The 24,050-nt window shown below is 33.5% G+C and overlaps 2 protein-coding genes across 3 annotated transcripts in view; both read right to left on the reverse strand.

Annotated features, from left to right (window-relative positions):
• LOC114334799 (sushi, von Willebrand factor type A, EGF and pentraxin domain-containing protein 1-like) overlaps window positions 1–11,302 on the reverse strand; it is a 204,172-nt gene extending 192,870 nt beyond the window's left edge. Inside the window, exon 1 of the mRNA XM_028284892.2 lies at window positions 10,837–11,302. The gene's annotated coding sequence lies outside the window, so the exon portion shown is untranslated. The remainder of the gene's footprint in view (window positions 1–10,836) is intronic.
• A 133-nt stretch (window positions 11,303–11,435) lies between these two features.
• LOC114334800 (translation initiation factor eIF-2B subunit epsilon) overlaps window positions 11,436–24,050 on the reverse strand; it is a 103,739-nt gene continuing 91,124 nt past the window's right edge. Inside the window, exons 10-11 of one of the 2 annotated variants that reach the window (XM_050654311.1) lie at window positions 15,799–15,963; window positions 11,436–11,708 (exon numbers count right to left, since the gene is read on the reverse strand). In XM_050654311.1, the coding sequence (XP_050510268.1) occupies window positions 11,487–11,708; window positions 15,799–15,963 (387 nt within the window). In that variant the 3' untranslated portion in view covers window positions 11,436–11,486. Of the gene's footprint in view, window positions 11,709–15,798; window positions 15,964–24,050 lie in introns of those variants that run through there. The other variant, XM_050654312.1, reaches the window with a different exon arrangement.

A 24,050-nucleotide genomic window follows, 5' to 3' on the forward strand; every position in this document is an offset into this window, starting at 1 on the left:
GAAATTGCTTGGAATTAACTCATATAATAATAATTGAGTTATCCTCTCACTCAAAAAGGCCCGGAACATTGTTTAAATAATCAAAATGTCAAAAAATTAAGGAAAAATTCGATTATTTTCTTCGTTTTTTGATTATAACTTTAAAAGTATTCACTTCCGAGAAAAGTTGCACTGACATTAAAGTTACATAATTAAATCTTTTACAATATAGGAATGGCTAAAAATTTTAAAAATTGTCACCCTTGTTGCAAAATAGCAATAATTGCGAAAAAAAAACATAAAAAAAAACAAGTATTCGCATTTTACGTTTTTCAACCATTCCTGGTATACGTAGGACCGTCATATTTAACGTCAGCTTTAGCAAAAAAAATTCATTTTTTCAAAATGTTGCAGGATTGAAAATAAAGCAGATAACAAGATGAAATTTTTATTACATATAGAAAAACACTTTCATTTGCAATTTGTAAAATTAAAATTCGTTAACTATCACGGCGTCAGGAATTTTTTTAATAAACATTAATTTTTGGTGCTACGCCCAGGACAGCGGTGTTCGATTCACACAAGTTGACTTCCAGCAAAATTTCTTCCAATCTTTATCTAATATATTATTTTTTTTACTCTGTATCACGGAAATTTATCCCTAGAGGTTGTCGAACTGAGTACATAGCGGGGCTCAATGAAGAATCTAAACCCCTACTTAAAAGATACGAACAGCTATATGAAGAAGACCCTTTCTCGGAAGCGACAATACAGGCTGGGGAGGAAATGTTACATGCGATATCCGCCAACAGAACGGAAAGGTGGTGCAAGCTGGTCACGAGTCTGGACATGAAACAAAACAGCAGACGTGCCTGGAAGCTGATTCGGAATCTTGGCAACGATCCCGCTGCTCCGGCAGTCAACATGACAGAAGTCACACCCGATCAGATAGCCCATCATCTTCTAATGAACGGTAAGACGACATCAAGAAAGAACAAGGTGAGAGCTCAACGGAATATCGACGAAGAAAGAGATGTTCTAGGTACCTCTTTTTGTCTAGAGGAGATGAGAGGCGCGATCCATCAAATGAAAGATAATAAAGCGGCTGGCCTGGACGACATACGAACAGAGCAAATAAAGAACTTTGGACTAAAAACCGTAGAGTGGCTCGTAAAAATGATGAATTGCTGCATCCGTACATTACAAATCCCCAAAATCTGGAGAAAAGCTAGAGTGGTAGCCCTCTTAAAACCAGGGAAGGATCCGGCGGATACAAAGAGTTTTAGACCTGTATCTCTCTTGTGCCACCTTTTCAAGGCCTTTGAAAGAATGATACTGAACCGGATCGCAGAATATGTGGAGACTAAAATTATTCCAGAACAAGCAGGATTCAGGCCCGGAAAGTGCTGCTGCAGTCAAATTCTTAATCTCACCCAACATATTGAAGATGGTTTTGAACGGAAGGAAATAACAGGAGTAGCGTTCATAGACCTAACTGCCGCCTATGATACAGTTAACCATCAACGGCTACTCGCAAAACTCTACGAAACTACAAAGGATTTCCGACTAACAAGGTTAGTGAAATGTCTCCTCCAGAATAGACGCTTCTACGTAACGCTCCAGTCCAAGAACAGTCGGTGGAGGGACCAAAAAAATGGGCTACCACAGGGAAGTGTCCTCGCGCCGTTTCTATACAACATATACACCAACGACCAACCCATACACCAACAAACAAGGCAATTTATTTACGCTGATGATACAGCGGTGGCAGCTCAGGGAAGAACCTTCAATGAAGTCGAAGTGAAACTGACAGATGCCCTGGGAGACTTAGCTCTATACTATGATAAAAACCATCTGAAACCCAATCCCACAAAAACCCAGGTATGTGCTTTCCACCTGAGAAACAAGCATGCCCGAAGGTCGCTGGAGGTGGAATGGCGTGGTCAGATGCTGGAACACAACAAGACGCCAAAATACCTTGGCGTCCGTCTGGATAGAACTCTGTCTTACCGATACCACTGTCAAGATGTCAAGAAGAAAGTAAGTGCCAGAAATAATATCATCCGCAAGCTAACTAATACAAAATGGGGAGCACAACCACACACTCTCCGCACTTCTGCCTTGGCATTATGTTTTTCGGCCGCGGAGTTTGGAGCACCAGTATGGGCAAACTCTGCTCACGCAAAGAACGTCGACGTGGCTCTAAATGAAACGGTCCGTATAATATCGGGTTGCCTGAAACCGACACCTATCGAAGAGGTATACCCCATTGCTGGAATTGCTCCACCACCAATCAGGAGGAAGGTCACGTCAGAGGTAGAACGGAAAAAGCAGGAGAAGGACCGAAGACACCCCTTATATGACCACCAAACTCAGCCAAGCAGACTAAGATCTCGGAAAAGCTTCCTGAAAACATCAAGATCCATCCCCGAAGCGCCAGAGACGCGCCGAATACACCTATGGCAAGCGTCAACTACCGCGACACATTTTTCTCCCTCGGAGGAAATGGCTGCTGGACACAATTTACCGTATCCGACTTGGAAAGCGCTAAACAGACTAAGAACCGGCGTTTCACGTTGTGCTAGTAACCTGAAAAAATGGGGATACCAGGAGGACGATACCTGCGACTGTGGCGCGGTTCAGACCAGCCGGCATCTACTATCATGCACAGAGATGAGAGACCTGCACAGAACAAGACTTAATTATAGCAAATGACAGGGCCATCTATGTGGCCAACCATTGGAAATACAGAATTTAAAGTTGTTGGTGTTCCGGACACGGAAAGTAAGTAAGTACTCTATATTTTGTTGTATTTTAATATTTTAATTTCACAAAAATCAAACAAATTTGACTATTGTTTGTGATATATTGCTTAAACAATTGCATATGTTTAAAAATAATAAACTTTTATTCTCTTAAGTCAAAATATATGAACAAAGAAAGTTTTTGCTAAAAAAGTGTTATTTCAAAGGACAGAGTATGTGTTTTTATTTTGCAATAAACAAATTTATTTATTTATATCAAAGTGTACCAAAAATTAAAATTTATCAATCATTATCAAAGGTCATTGGAATGCCCAATCAGAGCAAACCTATCCGCTGTCCTGCGCGTAGCACCAAAAATTAATGTTTATTTAAAAAAATTCCTGACGCCGTGGTAGTTAACCGATTTTAATTTTGCAAATTGCAAATGAAAATACAGTACTCTTCTATATGTAAAAAAAATTAACTTGCTATCTGCTTTATTTTCAGTCTTGCAACATTTTGAAAAATTGAATTTTTTTTGCGAAAGCTGGATTTTTTCCAGGTTGTAGGAAATTTAATTACGCAACTTTTATGTCAGCACAACTTTTCTCGGAAATGAATACTTTTAAAGTTATACTCAAAAAACGAAGAAAGAAATCGAATTTTTTCGTTAATTTTTTGACATTTTGATTATTTAAACAATGTTCCGGACCTTTTTGAGTGGGAGGATAACTCAAATAGTATTATATGAGTTATTTTCAAGCAATTTCTGCAAAAAGTATGAGTCACCTCTCAACATCCAAAAGTACCAATATTTTTACAGATGCGCCCTGGTCTAAACATCTAAGTCTATGGTCTCCAGTACACGCTGTACACACTACACAGCCTACGGCGTCAATTGGATACCACCGGCTAAGTCGGTGGTCACTTCAATTCACCCCGTAATTTGAATTTGTTTTAAAATTACCCTATTTTCGGTTGTAAGATAGTTTTTATCCTTTAAAGTTTGTTAAAAGTAACGAAAACGAACAATTTTCCTACGGCCGGCGTGACGTTGTACGCAGCCTACAGCGTCTATTGGAGACCACAGCCTAAGGACTCTTATACGTTATATTTATACTTAAAAATAAGTTACATAGAATCTTCCTAAGACCGTTAAAAGAGCTGGCTTTTTCAGTACGAAATTTTATTACGTGGCTATGATCCCACGTATCCTTAATATTGCAGCACAATTAGCATTGTTTTCTCCTCTTTTTTACCGTGTATCGTTTATTGTAATTTGAATATTTATGTCTGTGTTATTACACTGATCATTATCCTTACTAAGTTATTTATAGCGTATTTAATAACGGTTATTTTTCTCTGAAAAGAAATACATGTGAGAAATTCATTCATAACTCCAAAACATCACTTACTCGACTATTAAGGAACAGCTTCTCTGACAAAAAACAGTCGCTCAGCCCTTAACACTATTTTCAGTTAACTATATCCTGTTTTTAAAGTAGGAGGAGTAAACTCAAAAGACACACCCAACAATGTCACTAGAAAAACAACCAGATACCAGATTCATCTTCTTTTTTGGTTGATCACGTTGGTCTTAGACGATAATCCATAAATCTTATAATTAGTGGTATGAATAAAAACGGAGTATAAGCTCAGGGGTACGTCCTCATGAGTATGAGCATAAAGTATAAGTTTATCCTCTATTTTTAATGTTGTTCTGAAGCTATTTCCTTGTGGCATTTTTATAATGAACTATTTTAAATGGGAAATAAGCCACAATTTTACCACAAAAAAATGAATTTATTTTATTTATTTTAATTAATTTATTTATTTACAAAAATTTAAAACCCACAGTATGGTGGAGATATGTAGATGATGTGTTTTCAATATGGCCTCATAGATCAGAAATGTTGGATACATTCCTAAATATTATAAACGATCAAGAAGAGACAATAAAATTTACAATGGAAAAGGAATGTAATAACACTCTACCTTTCCTCGATGTTTTAGTCTCAAAGAACGATACTGGATATGAGACTCCAGTGTATAGGAAACCAACACACACTAACAGATATCTCAATTACAAATCAAATCACAACATCAATGTTAAAAAGGGAATCATTAAATCCTTATATGATAGAGCCAAAATTACTTGTTCTAACGAAAATTCATTTCTAGAAGAAAAACATTTGTTAACATCTGTTTTATTAAGAAATGATTATCCTTTATCGTTTATAAATAAGGAATTGTCAAGATTGGATCGAATGGAACAGAACAACGTAGAACGGGATCCTATAACATCCACAAGAAATAATACGAGGAAAATATCAATACCATATCTGTACCGTGGAGGTAAACAGTCGTAACTCCACTTTTTACCGAAATGGAGTTAATACCATGCTCTTGTTGTCAGATTTTCATAGCATATTGTGGCAAAAAATCGTACATCAAGCGTTATTAGTTGCCTAGATAAGGCGTTTAGAAACAATAGCAACTCCATTAGTCAGTTGAGCCGTTGAGGTAAACAGTAGTATATACATAGCAACTCCATAAATACGTGCGTATATTAGATAGTATGCTTTCGTATGCGGTAGTGGTAAACAATCGTAGCTCCATTTTTATATTAAATGGTATTTTGAGTTTTGAGGGTGTTAAAACGGGATAATGAAAAACAAGAGTTCTTTTTTGTTCCAAACATTGTGATTTGGTTTTTGCATTTTTAAATACGGAATATACTATTTTTGTAATCATTTACGATTTTTATTTTGCCTATTACCTGTTTAAAGACATAGAGGTAAAAAGTCGTAACTCCCATTATTATACATCAGGTAAATAATTTCTTAACAATACTAATACCCAGTAATAGATTTGCATTTACATATTATAATACACCAATAATGTTGAATTCGACGTAATGGAAATAATTTTTTTTTATAGTTTATTGACTAGTCTGTATGTTTTGCGCTTTCTTGCAAATGTATACATTGTGGATATACGACTGTTTACCTCCACGGTACAGATATATAAAAGGACTATCCGAGAAACTTAAAACAATAGGAAATAAATTCAACATTTCAACAACATTCAAAACAACAAACACATTGAGATCTATTCTATCTAAAACTAAACCTAACAATGAACAAGAAATAAGAAAGAATTGTTTATAAAATACCTTGTGAATGCGAACAATTTTATTTAGGTGAAACATCAAGACCATTAGACGTTAGAATAAGTTAACATCAGTCTTATATTAAAAATAGAGAACATGATAGATCTCAAATATGTCAACACGCATGGGATAATGAACATAGAGTTCAGTGAAGATATTCAAGTATAGTCCTGAAAGAAACAGATAGTAAAAAGAGAAAAATCAAAGAAGCGGCTCTAATTATGCTAAATGAAAACAATTGTGTCGGAAATTCCTCGGTGGAATGCAGTAGGATGTGGTTACCCATACTAAAAGAGGAAGTCAATAGAAAGAAAATACCACGATTAGTAAGTCATTAACATATCGAGTTAGTACATATTTTATATTTTAGTTTTATTTATATAATATCTATGTATTAATATTATTTATAATTTAAAATAGCATACATACATTAAAGTCAGAATTTGGTATTCGTTTTGAGAGTAAACTAAATGTAAGCCCAAATACTTACGATGTCGGGATAGTATCACGAGGTTTTTTCCTGGTTTTCCCTCGTGATTTACTATGGAATCTCTAGCGCGAGAATTTTACTTCCATCGTTGCATTTGTTGTCTTTTTAAAGACAGATCACATGCTATGATTTTTTGTGGCGGATATTCTTGAGTTGGGGTTGATTTCATGTAATCGAATGAACTATCTTTTAGTAAAGTCGTCCCAGGAACGCAACTCATAAATATTGGCAATATCATTTTAAAGTCTTCTACTTTAAAATGTATAATACATGCCTGAATTGCCGATATAAATGAGTCAGATTAAATAAATTATTAGAAGAATTTCTTTACTAAGCAACAACATTTTTGTTTATTTAGTATTATTTTGTATTTTGACAACGACACCCGACTTGGGCGTCGAAACGTTAATAAATTCATTTTTTTGGTAAAATTGTGGCTTATTTCCCATTTAAATTAGTTCATTATCCTCTATTTCATCTGAATATAGTTATTTTCCTAACAAGTGCAGAAAGTCATTCTTTTTGCAGAAAGTCATTCTTTTCCGAGTGCGGAAAAGAGACTTTCTGCAAGAGTTAGGAACAATATTTTTTCTAAGAGTCTTTAAAAAATTACCAAATCTTAATCAATTAATTTAATTAATATGAAAATACATACACAAATTAATTCTTTGACAAGGTTGTCAAAACCAAACTTTCAATATAATTAGTTAGCATGACGACGATCTTGGTTTCCATGACGATGATTCAAAACGACTGTTATTGTCCACCGATTTGACTTTCGAATATTATGTCAAAATAATTTTATTTCATCGAATTGTCGCGTTAATTTCATTAAAACAGGAACGCAATATGATATATTTAAAATAAATTAGTAAATAATATCTAAATATTAGTTTATTGCATGTAATATAATTATTTTAAGGCCATATTAACATATCTAAATTAACACGCGTGCGGAAAAGTAAAAACCGCGTGCGGAAAAGTAACACGCGTGAGGAAAAGTAACACGCGTGAGGAAAAGTAACACGCGTGCGGAAAAGTGAAACTTTCTAAACTAAAATACGTGCGCGAAAGTAGACATTTTTGCACGCTCGTAGAAAAAAAATATTTCGATGTGATGAGTTTATAGTCACAGTACATAAGAGTAGATGGAGTATATACGCACATTTGAAGTATAAACTACATTCTCATTATTATTCATACGAGCCATTATACTAATACGTCGCTAAAGAGTTCTAAAAACCGTTTCTTATATAAATTCATACTAAAAAATCTAAAAATTAAAAGGATAACGCAGAATACAAAAAAAAAATCGCCGATATAACTAAATTACTCTGTGAATTTTAATTGTCAATAGTGTCAAAATTTCATAAATGTCAACAGTATCAAAGTTTCATCATTAGTAGAGTAAACAAGCATTACGGCGCGGTAATTTTGAATTACTCCTAAAAGGTATAGTCACTTTGTAACCGGGAAAACGCCCGAAAAAAGCATTGTACATTTGTGCTAGTAAATGTCAAGGTAAATGACACTCAAGTCTTATTTCACTTAAATTTGAGAAACGTCTTTTTACGATAGCTACTTATCCAAACTACCTGCCACATATTCTCGAAAGTTACTTTGAATTGCTCCCCTACACAGCGACAGATCGATCTGCTATCCTCTTCTTGAAGGAGGATTAGCTACACTAAACCTTAGATGGGTAGATGGCGCGGACAAATTTAAAATATCAATTTTTAAAATTTGATTGTAATCTAAGGGTAGAAATATACTGAAGCCAGGCACCTCGCCGCTGTACTTGCCAGGCATCTCGCCGCGGTACTTGCCAGGCATCTCGCCGCGCACATCCCCACAAATTGCATACTCACCATGGTAAAACATATTAACATATCGCATCGCATCGAGCATCGCGACGAGATGCGTGGTGAGATGCCTGGCGAGCATCACGGCGAGGTACGACGCTGCAGTATATTTCTACAATAATGCACTTTTCATGTTTTTAATTAAATAAACACAATTTTTATGACCGAAAACTTATCATTTGGTCTAGAACTACAACTGAGATGACCTCTTTAATTGTTTAAAATTATAACAACTCTGCAGGTATCATAGGGGTGTAGCAAACACAAAATATAAGTTACTGTGAAGATTATTATCATTTGTTTCAATACTTCATTCTTCGTAATTATGTTCTGGGTAATAATTATTACACTATTATACTACAAACCAAATTTAGATGCAGAGTTAACAGGGAAAAAGAAACGAAAGACAACAAAGGACAACCAAACTGGACCTGGAAAAACTGAAGATCCAGGAATGCAAAGAGAAGTTCGAACAAGAAGTCGCAAATGAGTTAAGGACGCTAGAACTGCACTCCATAGAGGGCAAGTGGAGTAATATCAAAACAGCAGTACTGACAGCAGCAGCGTCCACCCTGGAAAAACAAGAAAAAGGAGAGAAGAGGAGCATGGTTTGATGACGAGTGCAGACAAGCAATAGAGGAAAGAAATGAAGCAAACAAAATGTACATAACAAGAAGAACACGGTAAAGACGAACATTATTTGAAGTCGCAAGACGGAAAGCAAAAAAGATATGTAGAAAGAAAAAGAGAGCCTATGAAAATAGACAAAGAGAAAAAATGGAAGAAAATTTCAAAAACAACGAAATTAGAGGGGCTTACGAATACCTAAAAAAGATAAGGTGGGTATAAACCTCAAACAAGTCTATGTAAAGATGAAAGTGGGCAAATAATCAGTGACCAACAGAAAGTCACAGAAACCTAGAACCATTATTTTCAGACCCTACTTGGAACAAAAGTAGACATGGAAGATGAAATGGGTATGAACTACGTAGAAGAGAATGAAGTAAGTAATGGAGTAGAAGCTCCAACTATAGAGGAAGTTCTCGAAGCTATTATGGACCAGAAAATCAATAAAGCTCCGGGAGATGACGAAATACCAGCAGAACTGTATAAGGTAGCTGGCAACCACCTAGCAAGTCACATCCACGCGCTCATCAAAGACATATGGCAAGAGAAAATACCCGACGACTGAAAGAAAAGTATAGTATGCCCGATCTATAAAAAAGGAGACAAACTCCAGTGCAAAAACTACAGTGGAATCTCTCTACTATGTACAGCATATAAAGTCCTCACGTATATTATAAACCAGCGGCTCCAACCACTAGCAGAAAATATTATTGGAGAGTATCAGACGGGCTTGCGACGGGGAAGTTTGACACTAGATCAAATATTTACAGTCAAACAGATCTTGAGAAAATCATGGGAAAACGATATTGATGTTCACAACGTGTTTGTAGACTTCAAACAGGCATACGACTCAGTCAAAAGGAACAAACTATACTATATATTGGCTGAATTGGCAATACCACACAAGCTAATAAGACTCATTAAAGCCACAATGGATGAAACTCAGGCATGTGTACGAATACAAAACCACCGGACAGACTTTTTCAAAATTTCGCAGGGACTAAAGCAGGGAGATGGGCTGACCCCAACATTGTTTAACCTGGCACTGGAGTATGCGGTTAGGCAAATGCAAACTGGACGAGGAACCCTGGCCGCTTATGCCGATGATATTAATATTATGAGTAGAACATCAACAGGAGCACAGGAAACATACGCAGAGTTAAAAACACAAACAAAAATGTTAGGTCTGGAAAATAACACAGAAAAAATAAAAATAATGACTCAGACGAGAAGAAATATAGTCCCACAAAACATTATACATGAAGATGACATTGAAACAGTTGGAAAGTTTACATACCTGGGAGTAGAAATATATGCCGACGGATCAGAAGACGGAGAAATACGGAAGAGAATAACGCAGGCACACAGAGCTTATTTTGCCCTCTCCCATATATTTCGGACTAAAAGTGTCCACCAAAATACAAAGATGAGAATCTATAAAACTTTAATTCGACCAATAACATGCTATGGCAGTGAATCCTGGTCCTGAAAGAAACATCCAAAAACAAACTCGACACATTCGAAAGGAAAGTACTGAGGAGAATACTAAGACCTGTGAGGGAAAACGGAATCTTCAGAAGTCCATACAACAACGAACTTTATAAGGAAGCTCCCCTGTCAGATTTCATTAGAATACAAAGATTGCAAAGGACCGGACATGTGATAAGAATGGGAGAGGATAGGCTACCAAAAAGAGCCCGGAATGCTAGAATGCAGGGAAAAAGACCGGTTGGAAAGCCAAGAAAACGCTGGGAAGACACAGTAAACAGAGACGCACAAGCCCTTTTAGGAGTCCGTGTATGGAGAAGAGCAGCCACAGACAAGCAAGGGTGGAAGCAAAAAATAAAGGACGCCAAGGATCAATTTGGGCTGTAGTGCCGTAGAAGAAGAAGAGAATAATTATTTGACGCAAAAATAAAACATCTCAAAATATAGTCATTTTATTACATAATTAATACTTACTTACTTAAGCCGTCCTCTTATATCTTACGGTGTTGAGGTAAGTGAAGAAATCAGACGTCTCCATGCCTTTCGGTCAGTAGCTAGTCTCTCTGCTTCTCTCCACCCAATATTTCTTTTTGCGCAAGCCTTTCCAATATCCGCGTTTCATGTTCTTGCTGGCCTGCCTCTTCGTCGTTTGTTGTCGGATGCAGCTTTCCATACCCTCTTTAAGGGTCTACCTTCACTCACTCTCGCCATATGTCCGAACCACGATAACTACTTCGTTTCAAGTCTGTCTAAGGTTATTCCGATACCACACTTTTCACGTATTACTTCGTTTCTTATACGATCACGTCTGGTCACCCCGGATACCGCTCGTAAATATCGCATTTCGCATGTTTGAATTTTACTACGGATGTCGTTCACTGTCCACGTTTCACTACCGTAGAGTAGCACCGGCTCGTATACAGTTTGAAATACTTCCATTTTTTTTTTCAGGCTTACCTCCTTCTACCCAATAAAACTTTTATTGAGTGCATAGTATAATTTTGTTGCAATCATTACCCTGTTAGTGTAATTATGTTCTGGGTAATAATTATTTGATGCAAAAATAAAACGTCTCAAAATATAGTCACTTTATTACACAATAATTAATATAAACTTAAAACTATTTAATCGCTTTCATCCTCATCGTCATCGTCGCTGGATGCCTCTTCTGCTTCTTTGAGCCAATCGGCAAATGGTTTAACTTGCTTACTAAAGGTGCTATTATGTTCTAATTTGTTAAACCAATCCAGTATAACTTCTTCGCTTATGTAATCTTTATCGTACATGTGCTGTAATATTGCAATCACCCACTTTTCTTTAATATTTTCATTCGATGTGGCCACTTCCTAAAAAAAAGAAGAAATTGTTTATACATTTATATTATATTTTATTTTAACTTTAACAAACAATTCGGTTTCAGAGAAGGATTGAGAACAAAAGAAGCTTTGCTCTCAATGCAAATATTACTTAAACGATCATGGGAAATACAGAAACCAATTTACGTCTGCTTTATAGATTTTGCAAAGGCGTTTGATAGGGTTCAACATGACAGGCTGTTTAATTATCTAGAAATGATTGGAATAGATGATGAAGATCTGAGACTATTGGAAGCAAGAAGCTTCTATTCTGGTAGACGGCGACGAAACAGATAACATTTGCATTCAAAGAGGTGTCAGACAGGGTTGTGTGTTATTCCCAACTTAGTTCAACGTTTACTCAGAAATAATTTTTAACGAAGCCTTGGAAGGGCAATGTGGAGTTCGAATTGGGAGAGACACTATTAATAGCATCAGTTATGCAGATGACTCACTGATCATGGCTGAAAGTATCGAAGATCTTCAATTCCTGATAGATCGAGTCACTAGAGAATGCTCCAATAACGGACTTAACATAAATACAACAAAGACAAAGTTACTTGTGGTTAGTAAACACGACGTCGGCCCTATGCAACTAATTGTCAGTAATAAACAGATAACAAAAGTTAACCATTTTAAATACCTAGGATGTTGGCAAAATGAGACACTAAATCCTGAGATGAAATTAAAACTCGTATAGAAATTATAAGAGGAACATTTGTGAAACTTAGATCTATTATGAGCAATTCTCAGCTGAATTTACAACTAAGAATCAAGTTCCTAAAATGTTATGTGTATCCTGTATTACTATATGGATGTGAAACCTGGATCATGAAGGTTAACATGATGAACAAACTAGAAGCCTTCGAGATGTGGTCGTATCGTAGAATGCTTAGAATATCTTGGGTTCAACGCATTTCAAACAGAGTAGGTCAAGGCGAAGGCGACTAAATGAAGATGATAAAAAAGAGAAAACTCGAATATCTGGGCATATAATGAGAGGTAGCAGATACTGGATACTGCAGTTAATACTCAACGGAAAAAGAGGAATTGTCAGGAAGAAATATTCATGGCTCCGAACGTTTTGTTTTAAACATTTTGTTTTAAACAACTGTTTTAACCTTTAACTACCCGCGCATCAAGTTATAACATAACTACACGCGTGGCGTACTTTGTACGCCACAAGAAAATACACTTAAAAACAGCGGATTTGTTTAATTTTTTTTGAAAAAATACACTTAGTTGTTTGTTATAAACCTTATTCGGCATCAGTGAATACTTGGAGTTCCTTTTCAGTAAGCCAATTGGGATTTATAACTGGAATCATGGAATAACTGGATTCCATGATAAATAAAATTACTAATAAAAATTTTTTTTAAATGTGATTTTTTACAGGAGAAAAAGTATTGTTTACAAAGAAAAATATATTTTTTGCCATAATGACTAAAAAACAATTAAAATATGTACTTATATTACGACTTATAGTAATATAATCCTGGGGTATATTGTCCACCACCGGAAACAACAAATAATAAAATGTAAATTACGATCTTTCCAGAACGCCGATTATAACGAAACTAAAACCAAATTGTAAAGCACATTCCAGTGATAGGTTAGAAAAATAAGCAAGGTCAAAAATTAAATTTTTAAATATATTTCCAGTAGAATTCTTATATCTGGCGTACAAAGTACGCCAGCGCGTGTAGTTAAAGCGTTAAAGGTTAAACATGTTTAAAACACTTAAATTAAACAAGCGTTTTTTTTCATTTTTTTTTTTTTGTGAATAATACATAAATATGAAAAAAGTCTTATACATATTATTATACAGACTTTGTAACAAATATATTTTTATTTATTAATAATGGGAACACAACAAAAATTGGAAAACTCAAAATATTTTGCATACAAGAGTTAATAATTTTCTCAAATTGTTTTAGTCTCATAGTAATCTTGTAATCTAAGTCATCAATTTTATCAGCCACGTGATCACTTATAGAATTAAGCTCTTTAAAAATTGAAACCTACTTAGCAGCTTTGACATTGCCTAGCCGGTTACATAGTTTGGAATTGACTAAAGCGTATGATGAGAAGAGTTTTTTCTTATGTTGTATGACCATAGAACGCCACCATGCCAATGGTTGTACATTAGATGTTTAGAAAATATATATGGATTAAAGGGTACACACTTTGCCTGGTAATTAATAATAATTGGCAATGCTTCTGGATGTGAAGTGAAGTTTCTACATATTCCGTACCAGTCTTTATTTGCTCTTCACTAAATTTACTTCCACTAAAGCGATGTGCAAGCAAACTTGTCAAGAAATGAGCCAGGATCAAAGCCATTTTCATAAGCTCCTTGACTTTATTCGTATCATTTACCAAAAATTCGCCATTTGCGTGTTCAGTCTCGAATGCTTCCAGAAGTTCTAGCCATATCTCTGTAGCCTCTCCTTTAGTGCAAGTATTTGTTTGGACTTTGTCCCTGCACTGCAATATACTTTAATTTTTATAAATACCTAGTCTTTGGCATTTGCCTTTAACTTTGTATCGTTTACAAGCTTTGTTACATCTTTATCAATACTTATTCTAAAAAATCCACAAGGAAAAGAAAATGTTTTTCCTGTAGTTGGCTGTATACCATCAATCACAAAATTGGAAAAAATCCTTTATAAAAGGTATACATTTTTTTTATTAAAATCCCTTAAAAGGGCTATATCACAACAAAACGTTTTCGATTTTTATAAAAAATCATCATCAGTGTTAGATAAACTGGATGCTAGCTGACCCACAAAAGAAAAATATCCGGGTAAAAACCCTTTACATGTAATATCTTAAAAGTGCATACTTCAATAAAAAGCCCTGTGATGGTCACATGGCAACCAGGATAATGCCCTCAGGTCATGTATAGAAATTTCCCAACACGTGGGATCCAAATTGAGTTGTTTACATTTCAATGACTTAATGGCAACTGAATGCGAAATGAGTGATGTTTCTGAAAAAAAGGGGTTTTTTCAGAAACATCACTCATTTCGCATTCAGTTGCCATTAAGTCATTGAAATGTAAACAACTCAATTTGGATCCCACGTGTTGGGAAATTTCAATACATTACCTCAGGGCATTATCCTGGTTGCCATGTGATGTAGCGCTTTTAAGGGATTTAATAATAAAAAAAATTTATACCTTTTACAAAGGATTTTTTTCCAATTTTTTTAATACTTATTCTATTGTTTAGAGCAAATGTGAAATACTATTGGCCAGTTTTTCAACTAACTTTCTAAGCATTCCGATAAAGTATTCCAACGAACATCCTAATGCAATACAAGAGCAGAATCACCAGCTTCTCGGAATTTTGCGCTAGCAGAATGTACATTTCTGAAATATTTGAAATTTTTTGACACTGTTCTTTATTCCTGGCACTTCTATATCGTGGGCAAGTAAGTTCATAATATGGGCTGAACAGTCATAAGTTATTATATGTATCTGTGCTGCCTAATTCCTCAAACAGATCCTTCTCATTGTAAGAAATATGATTTAAACAATGTTTTTTTCTACGTTTTATTTGATTAAAACACGTAGTTAAAAAACGAAAAATAAAACATGTTTAAAACAAAAAAACCGTTTAAAACAAAAAAAAAAACGTTTGTTTTGTATAAAATAAAAAAAACATGTTTTTTTTTCAACCCTGGCTCCGAAACCTTCGTTAATGGACTGGCTTACCAGCTGATGAATTATTACATGCCGCGCAAGATATCGGCAACGATATCGGCAAATTGTCATGGAAGTAACCCAATTGTCATTGAAGCTACCCACGTCTAAAATTTGGGCACGGTACTCAAAGAAGAAGAGGGATGGGTCACAATAGACCTCTTAGGTCGAGTGGAAGGGTGATTACGCGACCACTCATATTAAATCTAACCTAACCTAAAAAACCAAAATCCATTTAGATTATGTTCCAACTGCTGATAAGGAGCTGAATTGATCGTTTTATGATTCAAAACACAGTTTTTAAACGCAAAACACGAAAACAGTAAAAATTCTGCAAGATCTAAAGAAGAAATAATACAAAAATCAGTTAGTTACCTGTAATGCTTGCAAGCAATCCACCATGGCGTTCTCGTTACGGATGTAATTCTTCAGGACAGGAGCAAAGTATGACAGCAAACGTGCCAAGTGAGAGTAATACTGAACACCAATAGGCTCCCTTAAGGAAATACATAAGATAGCTTTTACAACGTTGAAGTTTACCTAAAATTTATATAATAAAATATGTAAAATTGAAATTTTAAAAGTATCCTTAGTGTCGATTTTGATATATTAATAAATTAGCAAAGATTTATTATTCTTATCTCTTGTTCACCTAGGTTTTGGTGTCGTAGTACTTCGACATAAAGTTCTCCATGTTGGGTTATATGGACAGCCTTTCGTAATATATAAAATAAATAGCCCGATCAGGAAACACAAAATTTTAAGAAAACCTCCAAAAAAATTAAGGAAGGATGAAAATTTGGGAATAGGTAGTTGAAATCGTCTATTATTATATAAGAAAAAGTTTACAATTCTACATCCCCTCCATTTTACAAAAATTGGGAAATACGGGGTGAAAAATATTTTCTCGGGGGTGAAAAAATATACGTTCAAAATAAGTCCGAAATACTATAAAATGACTAATTCTAAGTAACTTTTGTTCTATGGAGTTTTTTCACTAAGTTAATACTTTTCGAGTTATTTACGAGTGAATATGTTCATTTTTAACAAAAAAAATATAAATATAAAATAAAAATTTTATTTTTAATTCAGTTCAGCTCCAATAAGAGCCGAAAATCGCGATTCAAGGGACTGGACTGTGCTCCGTATTCTAATTGAAAAGTAAGATTGTTTTGCCTTCGCATTGCAACTGAATTAAAAATAAAATTTTTATTTTATTTTTATATTGGTCTTTACTCCTTCGAGTAACTAGGTTTTCTGTTGGAATTTACCAGCTGAACAGATGGGGTCGTGAATTGTAAGTTTTTTGAATTCCCTCTTGTCTTCTTCGCTTCAGCATCCATTTGGCTTGCAAATTTTAGAAGCCTTGGAGGTGTTACCAAGGAAATGGACCAATAAGTTTTCGATTTAAAAATCTTTTAGTAATATTTTAATATTTTCTAAATATTATTAATAATGCTATTAGGATCGAAAACTTCATCTTTAAAAAAAAAAAATGTTTTGGACGGTTTTTCGCAGATAACTCAGAAAGTAAGTATTTTATCGAAAAAAATATTCTTAGCAAAAATATAGCTTATAACAAACTGAAAAAAATGGTGTACGCGTGAGGTCTGTAGACCCAGAAGAAGCAGAGTTGTAGCCAATGAAAAGTAGGTTCTTCTTCGTCAAATTCCAAATCGAATATTTCAATTTTAAATAACTCAAAAACGGAGCTCTTTTCGCGGAAAATTCATTACAAATTTTTAAAGTGTTTAAAAAAAGGTTTATTTTTGTTTTAAAAAACTTACAAATATTAAAAGTAAGTGAGTTACGCCCAAAATATTGCTGGTGTTTTTTTTATTTTTTTCTTCAAAAATCGCGAAAATCGCCCCCTAATGAGCTTCTTAAATAAAATTAATCGTTACCACTTCACAAGTTCCTTTATTTATGTATTGTTTATATTATCTATAAATTTCATTGGTTCAAAGTGCTCCTTTTTGAAAAAAACTGGATTTAAAATAAAACATTTTTCTTAATTTTCTTTTTTTTTATCGAATTAATTTAAAAATTATTAGTAGTACCAAAAATCTCAAAGAGTAATAAAATGTTCGTTTTGCTTTTCTGAATATTTTTGATTTTTTGTTTTCTTGTTAGACAAAAATTGGTTATGCTATGGCTGTTCAAAATTTTTCTAAACTCGTGATTAGTTACTCGTTTAAGCCATTTTGACTACAGCTTTTTCAAAAATAAGCACTTTGAAAAGATGAAACTTACAGATCATATAAATAATACATAAGCAAAGTAACTTGTCAAGTGGTAATGATAAAATTTATTTTTGATGCTAATTAGGGGGTGATTTTCGCGATTTTTTTTACCAAAAAATAAAAGAGACCAACAATATTTTGAGCGTAACTCACTTACTTTTAATGTTAGAGGTATTTTTAAATAACAAAAATAAACCTTTTTTTAAACACTTTAAAAAAGTTAAAATGAACTTTCCCCGAAAAGTGCTCCGTTTTTGGGTTATTTCACATTGAAATATTAGATTTTGAATTTGACGAAGAAGACCCTACTTTTCATTAGCTACAACTCTGCTTCTACTGGGTCTACAGACCTCATGCATACACCATTTTTTAAAATTTTTTATAAGCTTTATTTTTGCTAAGAACATTTTTTTTCGATAAAATACTTATAGACCTGGATCCCGCGTAAGAAAAAAAAGTTGATTAATAGCAAGCTGAAAATTTGTTAATAGCTTAACGGTGTCTAGTCGGACAAACATTGATGCACGGGAACACTGAAACAGAGGAAGTTTTAACGGTGGAGCATGATAAATGTGTCGACCTGACAAGTTTATGATGGTGAAAAATAGCAAGTTGTTTTTAAGTTTATTCAATAGCCAACGTTATATAATATATGAAAAAATGTTTGTTCGACAAAAAGGTTGGGCATTTTAACGAGTCCGACACGTAGAACATGTCTGATTTTTGCATGAGAGTTTAATGAAAGGTTAAAAAAGCAATTGGAAGTTCTGTCGGACAAAATGAATGGGAAATTTTCCTAGTCGGACATTCTAAACATGTAAGATATAGACAAAAATTTTGGTGATAAATAGCAAGCTAATTTTGATTTGTTTATGTACAAATTATATTTTGTAACGCAAAAAGTTATTAAATAAAAAACATTTTTTCAGAATGACTTAGTCACATATTGATAAAGCTATTTTAGTTGTATATTATTATTTATATTCACATATTTGCATGTGCATATATATACATGCACACTCCAAAAACAGTGAGGTAAGTATCAATGCATGTATATATTGCAAAACAATTATTTTTTTGGGTGGAGTTTGTTCTAGATATTCTCAAAATGACAATAAAAAATGTCAAAGAACATGTGAAAGCAATCTCTTAGGGTTTTCTAATTAGGCGCATCAGAAAGTACGGAAAATTTCCTACAAAAAACGTTGTATACATTTTTTTCCATACTCAAATCTTAACCCTGTAAACGACATTGAAAAATGTGAAGAGTCTAAAACTTCGGTGCTTATAAGAATAGACGTAAATATGACACATTATGCTTAGAAGTATGTATTAGAAGGCTGCATTTGGCAGTGTGACACTTTGTGCTATACAAAGTAGTATTTGAAAGTACATGGTCTCTGAGTTTATGTTTGCCACGTGTGTTGGAAATTAAAATTTATATTAACTATGGAGTGTTTTTGTGTCTATTTTTGAGTGTCAACAGTTTAAATTTTAAGTCGCCAAATCAAAAGTGAAACCATTCAACGGAACATTTTTGAGTAATTTTCGAACATTTTACAAAGTTAGTAAAATACTTGGTCATCAATTCAATAAGGTTCAGTTGCCAGATAATTGTGAAAGTTCTATTGAATATCATTCTTCGTGCTATAATGCTTTGCTTGATTGAAAAAGGGTACCTAAACCTAAATAAATTATTACTAAAATTGTATAACGTAATTTTTCTCAACTTTCTACAAATGAAATAATAATGTAATTAATATGTCACATGGCAAGAAATAATTTGCTGCCAAAATAAATCGATTAGTTTAAATTTGAAGTTACGATTGCAATTAATTATGAATTATTGTCAAAAGTGACAGTTTTTCTTAAATGGAAATGTATTCATAGACATAAGGGTAGACAGGGAATACAGTGCAAAAAGTCAATAGGTGGTCTATCTATCTCTTTTAACCAAGCGATCCCGCGCATGTGGCAGACAAAGATAGCTAGACCACTCAATCCATAATATAATTTGCCTGATCTACTATAAATGTATTACAGTGAGGTATCTAAATGATGTTGACATAAATCGAAAGATATCGATTGTAATTGATTGCAGGTACTTTTGACATAGAATAATCACCCCTTATTGAAATTTCAAAAATTATTTTTTTAAATTGTCCGACTACAAAATCTACCCCTTATTTTTTTCCGACAACAGTCATTCTTGGTAAGGAATAATTTACTTAATTAAATTTCGTCTTTGTCGGAAAGCTATTTATCACCAGCATTTTTGTCTATATCTTACCTGTTTAGAATGTCCGACTACGAAAACTTCCCATTAATTTTGTCGGACAGAACTTCCAATTGCTTTTTTAACCTTTCATTAAACTCTCATGCAAAAATCAGACTGCTATTCATCACCAACATAATTCCTGTGATGTGACATGTTCTACGTGTCGGACTCGTTAAAATGCACAACATTTTTGTCGGACAAACATTTTCGCATATATTACATAACGTTGGCTATCGAATAAACTTAAAAACAACTTGCCATTTTTCACAATCATAAACTTGTCAGGACGACACGTTTATCATGCTCCACAGTTAAAACTTCCCCTGTTCCAGTGTTCCCGTGCATCAAAGTTTGTCCGACTAGACGCCGTTAAGCTATTAACAAATTTTCAGCTTGCTATTAATAAACTTTTCTTTATTACGCAGGATCCAGGTCTATTACTTTTTGAGTTATCTCCGAGAAACCGTCCAAAAACATATTTTTTTTATTAAAAATGGACATATTCAGTCGCCAATAACTCGAAAAGTATTGACTTAGCGAAAAAACTCTATAGAGCAAAAGTTGTTTAGAATTAGTCATTTTATCCAATTCCGGTCTTATTTTGAATGTATATTTTTCACCTTCGAGAGGGGATGTAGGATTGTAAACTTTTTCTTATACAGTGAGCACGTAAAGGTTGGAATAAATTCATTTTTTCATGAAGGGGCAATTTTAAAAATAAATCCCGAAACAGGTAAATTTTACCTTTTAATTTACAACTTTTTGGCATATATATCATACTAGTGACGTCACCCATCTTGGCGTGATGACGTCATCAATGATTTTTTTAAATGAGAATAGGGGTCGTGTGATAGTTCATTTGAAAGGTATTTCAATTCGCTATTCAGTCATATAAACGTTAACATAATTATTAATACAGGGTGTCCAATTTTTTTTTTAAATTCAATTTATTGACATAAAAAAAAGAACGTGTGTAATTTATTTAATTCAAAATACATTTTACTGCTATCAGAAAACAGGAAAAAATGTTTATTTAACAAATAAATATTGTTTTTGCTTAAATTCAATATTAAAGCAGCCACCCACCTGCCTCTTGACAGTTTGAACATTTAATTTAAGCGAAAAGCAATGATTATTTTTCAAATAAACATTTTTTCTGTTTTCTGAGAGCAGTAAAATGTATTTTGAATTAAATAAATTACATACATTCTTCTTTTTATGTCAATAAATTTAATTAAAAAATTTTTTTTGGACACCCTGTATAAATAATTATGTTCATGTTTATATTACTGAATAGAGAATTTAATTGCCTTTCAAATGAGCTATCACACGACCCCTAGTCTCATTTAAAAAAAATCATCGAAGACGTCATCACGGCCAGATGGGTGACGTCACTAGTATGATATATATGCCAAAAAGTCGTAATTTAAAAATGAAAATTGACCTGTTTCGAGATTTTTTTCCAAAGTCGTCAATTCTCGAGAAAATGAATTTATTCCAACCTTTACGTGCTCACTGTATAATAATAGACAATTTCAACTACCTATTCCCAAATTTTCATCCTTTATTTTTTTTGGAGTCAGATTATTCTTTGATTGGGCTAAAAGGAATACATCTACAGGCCCATCCGAGCATCTTTGTGCTAACATCTGCAAGCAATCTGCAGGGTTTGTATTATGTATCTTATTTCGCATACAGGGATTTTAGAAATTTAAGACTTCTACATTTATATATTTATATCTTCATTACTATTTGCATGCTTGGACTTAATTTGACTATGTACATACGACGTCAGATAACTCAAAAATCTTTACTACAATCAGACTGCTAGAGCTAAGATGGATCAGAAGGTTCCAGATAAACTTCATATTATGCGTTGCGTCAGACGGACGTGTTAGGTTGCAAGTGCTGTTTAAATTCTACTCTGAATCAGTGTTAAAAGTAGCGTTAAATAATTGCAGCGAATGAGTTGAAATCGATGGAGAAATCATTAATAATATCCGGAACACCGATGATACAGTCATAATGAAAATGTGTGAAAAGACCTGTACAAGAATCTATAAAAAAACGACGAGAACTGACACAATAAAAACACTTTTAAAAACAGAAATATCCAATATACTTGGGTCATATATTGAGGAGGCCTAAATACCGCTGATGCGGTTAATCATTAAGAACAAAGAAAAAAGAAAAAAAAAACGTTGAGTCTGAAGAAAAAACTATTCTAGATGCAATATTGGATAGGTCGAACGGTTGAAAGAATGGTACAAAAAGAAGGAAAAGAAGAAGCAATCTCAAATCTACAATTTTACAGCGATTTATATAGAAATAACAAGAATCCAGCAGAAAATCTATGGCCCTCCGACTACCCTATATAACCTACTGTGTTGCTCTCTGAAGTTAAAGATGCAATTGAATCACTAAAGGGAAATAAATGTCCAGGAATTGACACAGTACTAAGAGAAATATTGCAGGCATTTGATAACAAACAATTACAGTCCCTGACCATAGTATTATGACCGCCTATGAATTTTTATAAAAATCAACTATTCCCCTAAATACATTTTGTTTAAAAATTATTTTTAAATTTAATATTGTTACGTAATGTTAATGTCATACATTAACTATAATATATTTATTAAATATATTATAGCAATAATATATAAATTAATAAACAGCAATAAAATATTTGAAAATATCACATACTTATATATTTTTTAATATATTGTTGAATTGCTGACCTTAATCGCATAAAACATAATTGGGAGCTTTTAAAACCAGACATTTCCAGTGAAAAGTTCACAAAACAAAATTGTTTTGATTCGAAGTATACCAGACCGGTACTAGCAATAATCGAAGTTAAAGGGGCTCAACAAAATATTAAAATATATATAAATATGGGTTATTTTTAAATGTTTTATTGTTATATATAATATGTTTAATACTAAACAGCAATAAATCATTTAAAAATATTACATATTTATAGTTTTTTCATATTTTGTTGAGCCCCCTTTAACTATGATTACCGCTAGTACCCGTCTTGGCATACTTTGAATGCAGTTAAATTCACTTTGCTTCTATTTGTCATTGTGGGTCCAATAATTATTAGTTCTTTAATCAAAACAAATTTGTTGGTGACCTTTTCACTGGAAATTTCACATATAAATATGTAACATTTTCAAATATTTTATTGCTATTTATTATTAAATATATTATAGTTTATATAGTATTAAATGTATATTATTAACATTACATAACAAAATTAAATTTAAAAATCATTTTTTAACAAAATGTACTTAGTGAAATAGTTGATTTTTATAAAAATTCATAGGTGGTCATAATAATATGGCCAGGGACTGTACATGTCTTTAATTCTATCTGTGTCACTGGAATTCGGGAAAATGGTCATCTGATTGATGTACCTCAATTTATATTCCACTACACAAAAAAGGAGACACTAACAGGTATGAAAAATATACCGTAAATTATAAGTAATAACATATACCAGTAAAATCTTGTTGCATATCGTCAAAAACAAATTGAAAACTTACCTACATTTTCCGATGTTCCTAAATAGAGCAGGAACAAGCGAGGTTTTTCAAGAGAAAAGGTACACGTAACCAAATCCTGAACTTGAGACAATTCTTTGAAAAGTGGAGAGAATCTATGTGGAGAAGTACCTATTTTAATATGCTTTGTTGAATACCAGGAGACATTCGATTGTGTAGGATGGATAAATCTTTGGTGCATTTTCCTAGAGATGATTGGTGACACTTATTAAAAAGCTATATCCGTCCAATATGTCAACAACTCATACATGCATTGAAACACATACACCTAGACCCCAAGAATAGGATATTAATTTAAATCTATACTACAATCAAACAGCGGTTGTACGGGTGGAAGATAGTCAGACAAACCAAATGGAAATTCAAAGAGGAGTCAGACAGGAATGCGTGCTGTAGCCACAATTGTTTAATCTGTACTCCCAAATCATATTTCAGGAGGCATTATGGGAAATAACTGAAGGTGTAAGGATTAGAGGGAGCATCATTAATAACAAGTAATGACTTTCAAATACCTGAGAATTAATCTGTCAGCCGAAA

This window comes from Diabrotica virgifera, chromosome 6 (genome assembly GCF_917563875.1).
Source record: "Diabrotica virgifera virgifera chromosome 6, PGI_DIABVI_V3a".
Classification (NCBI taxonomy): domain Eukaryota; kingdom Metazoa; phylum Arthropoda; class Insecta; order Coleoptera; family Chrysomelidae; genus Diabrotica; species Diabrotica virgifera.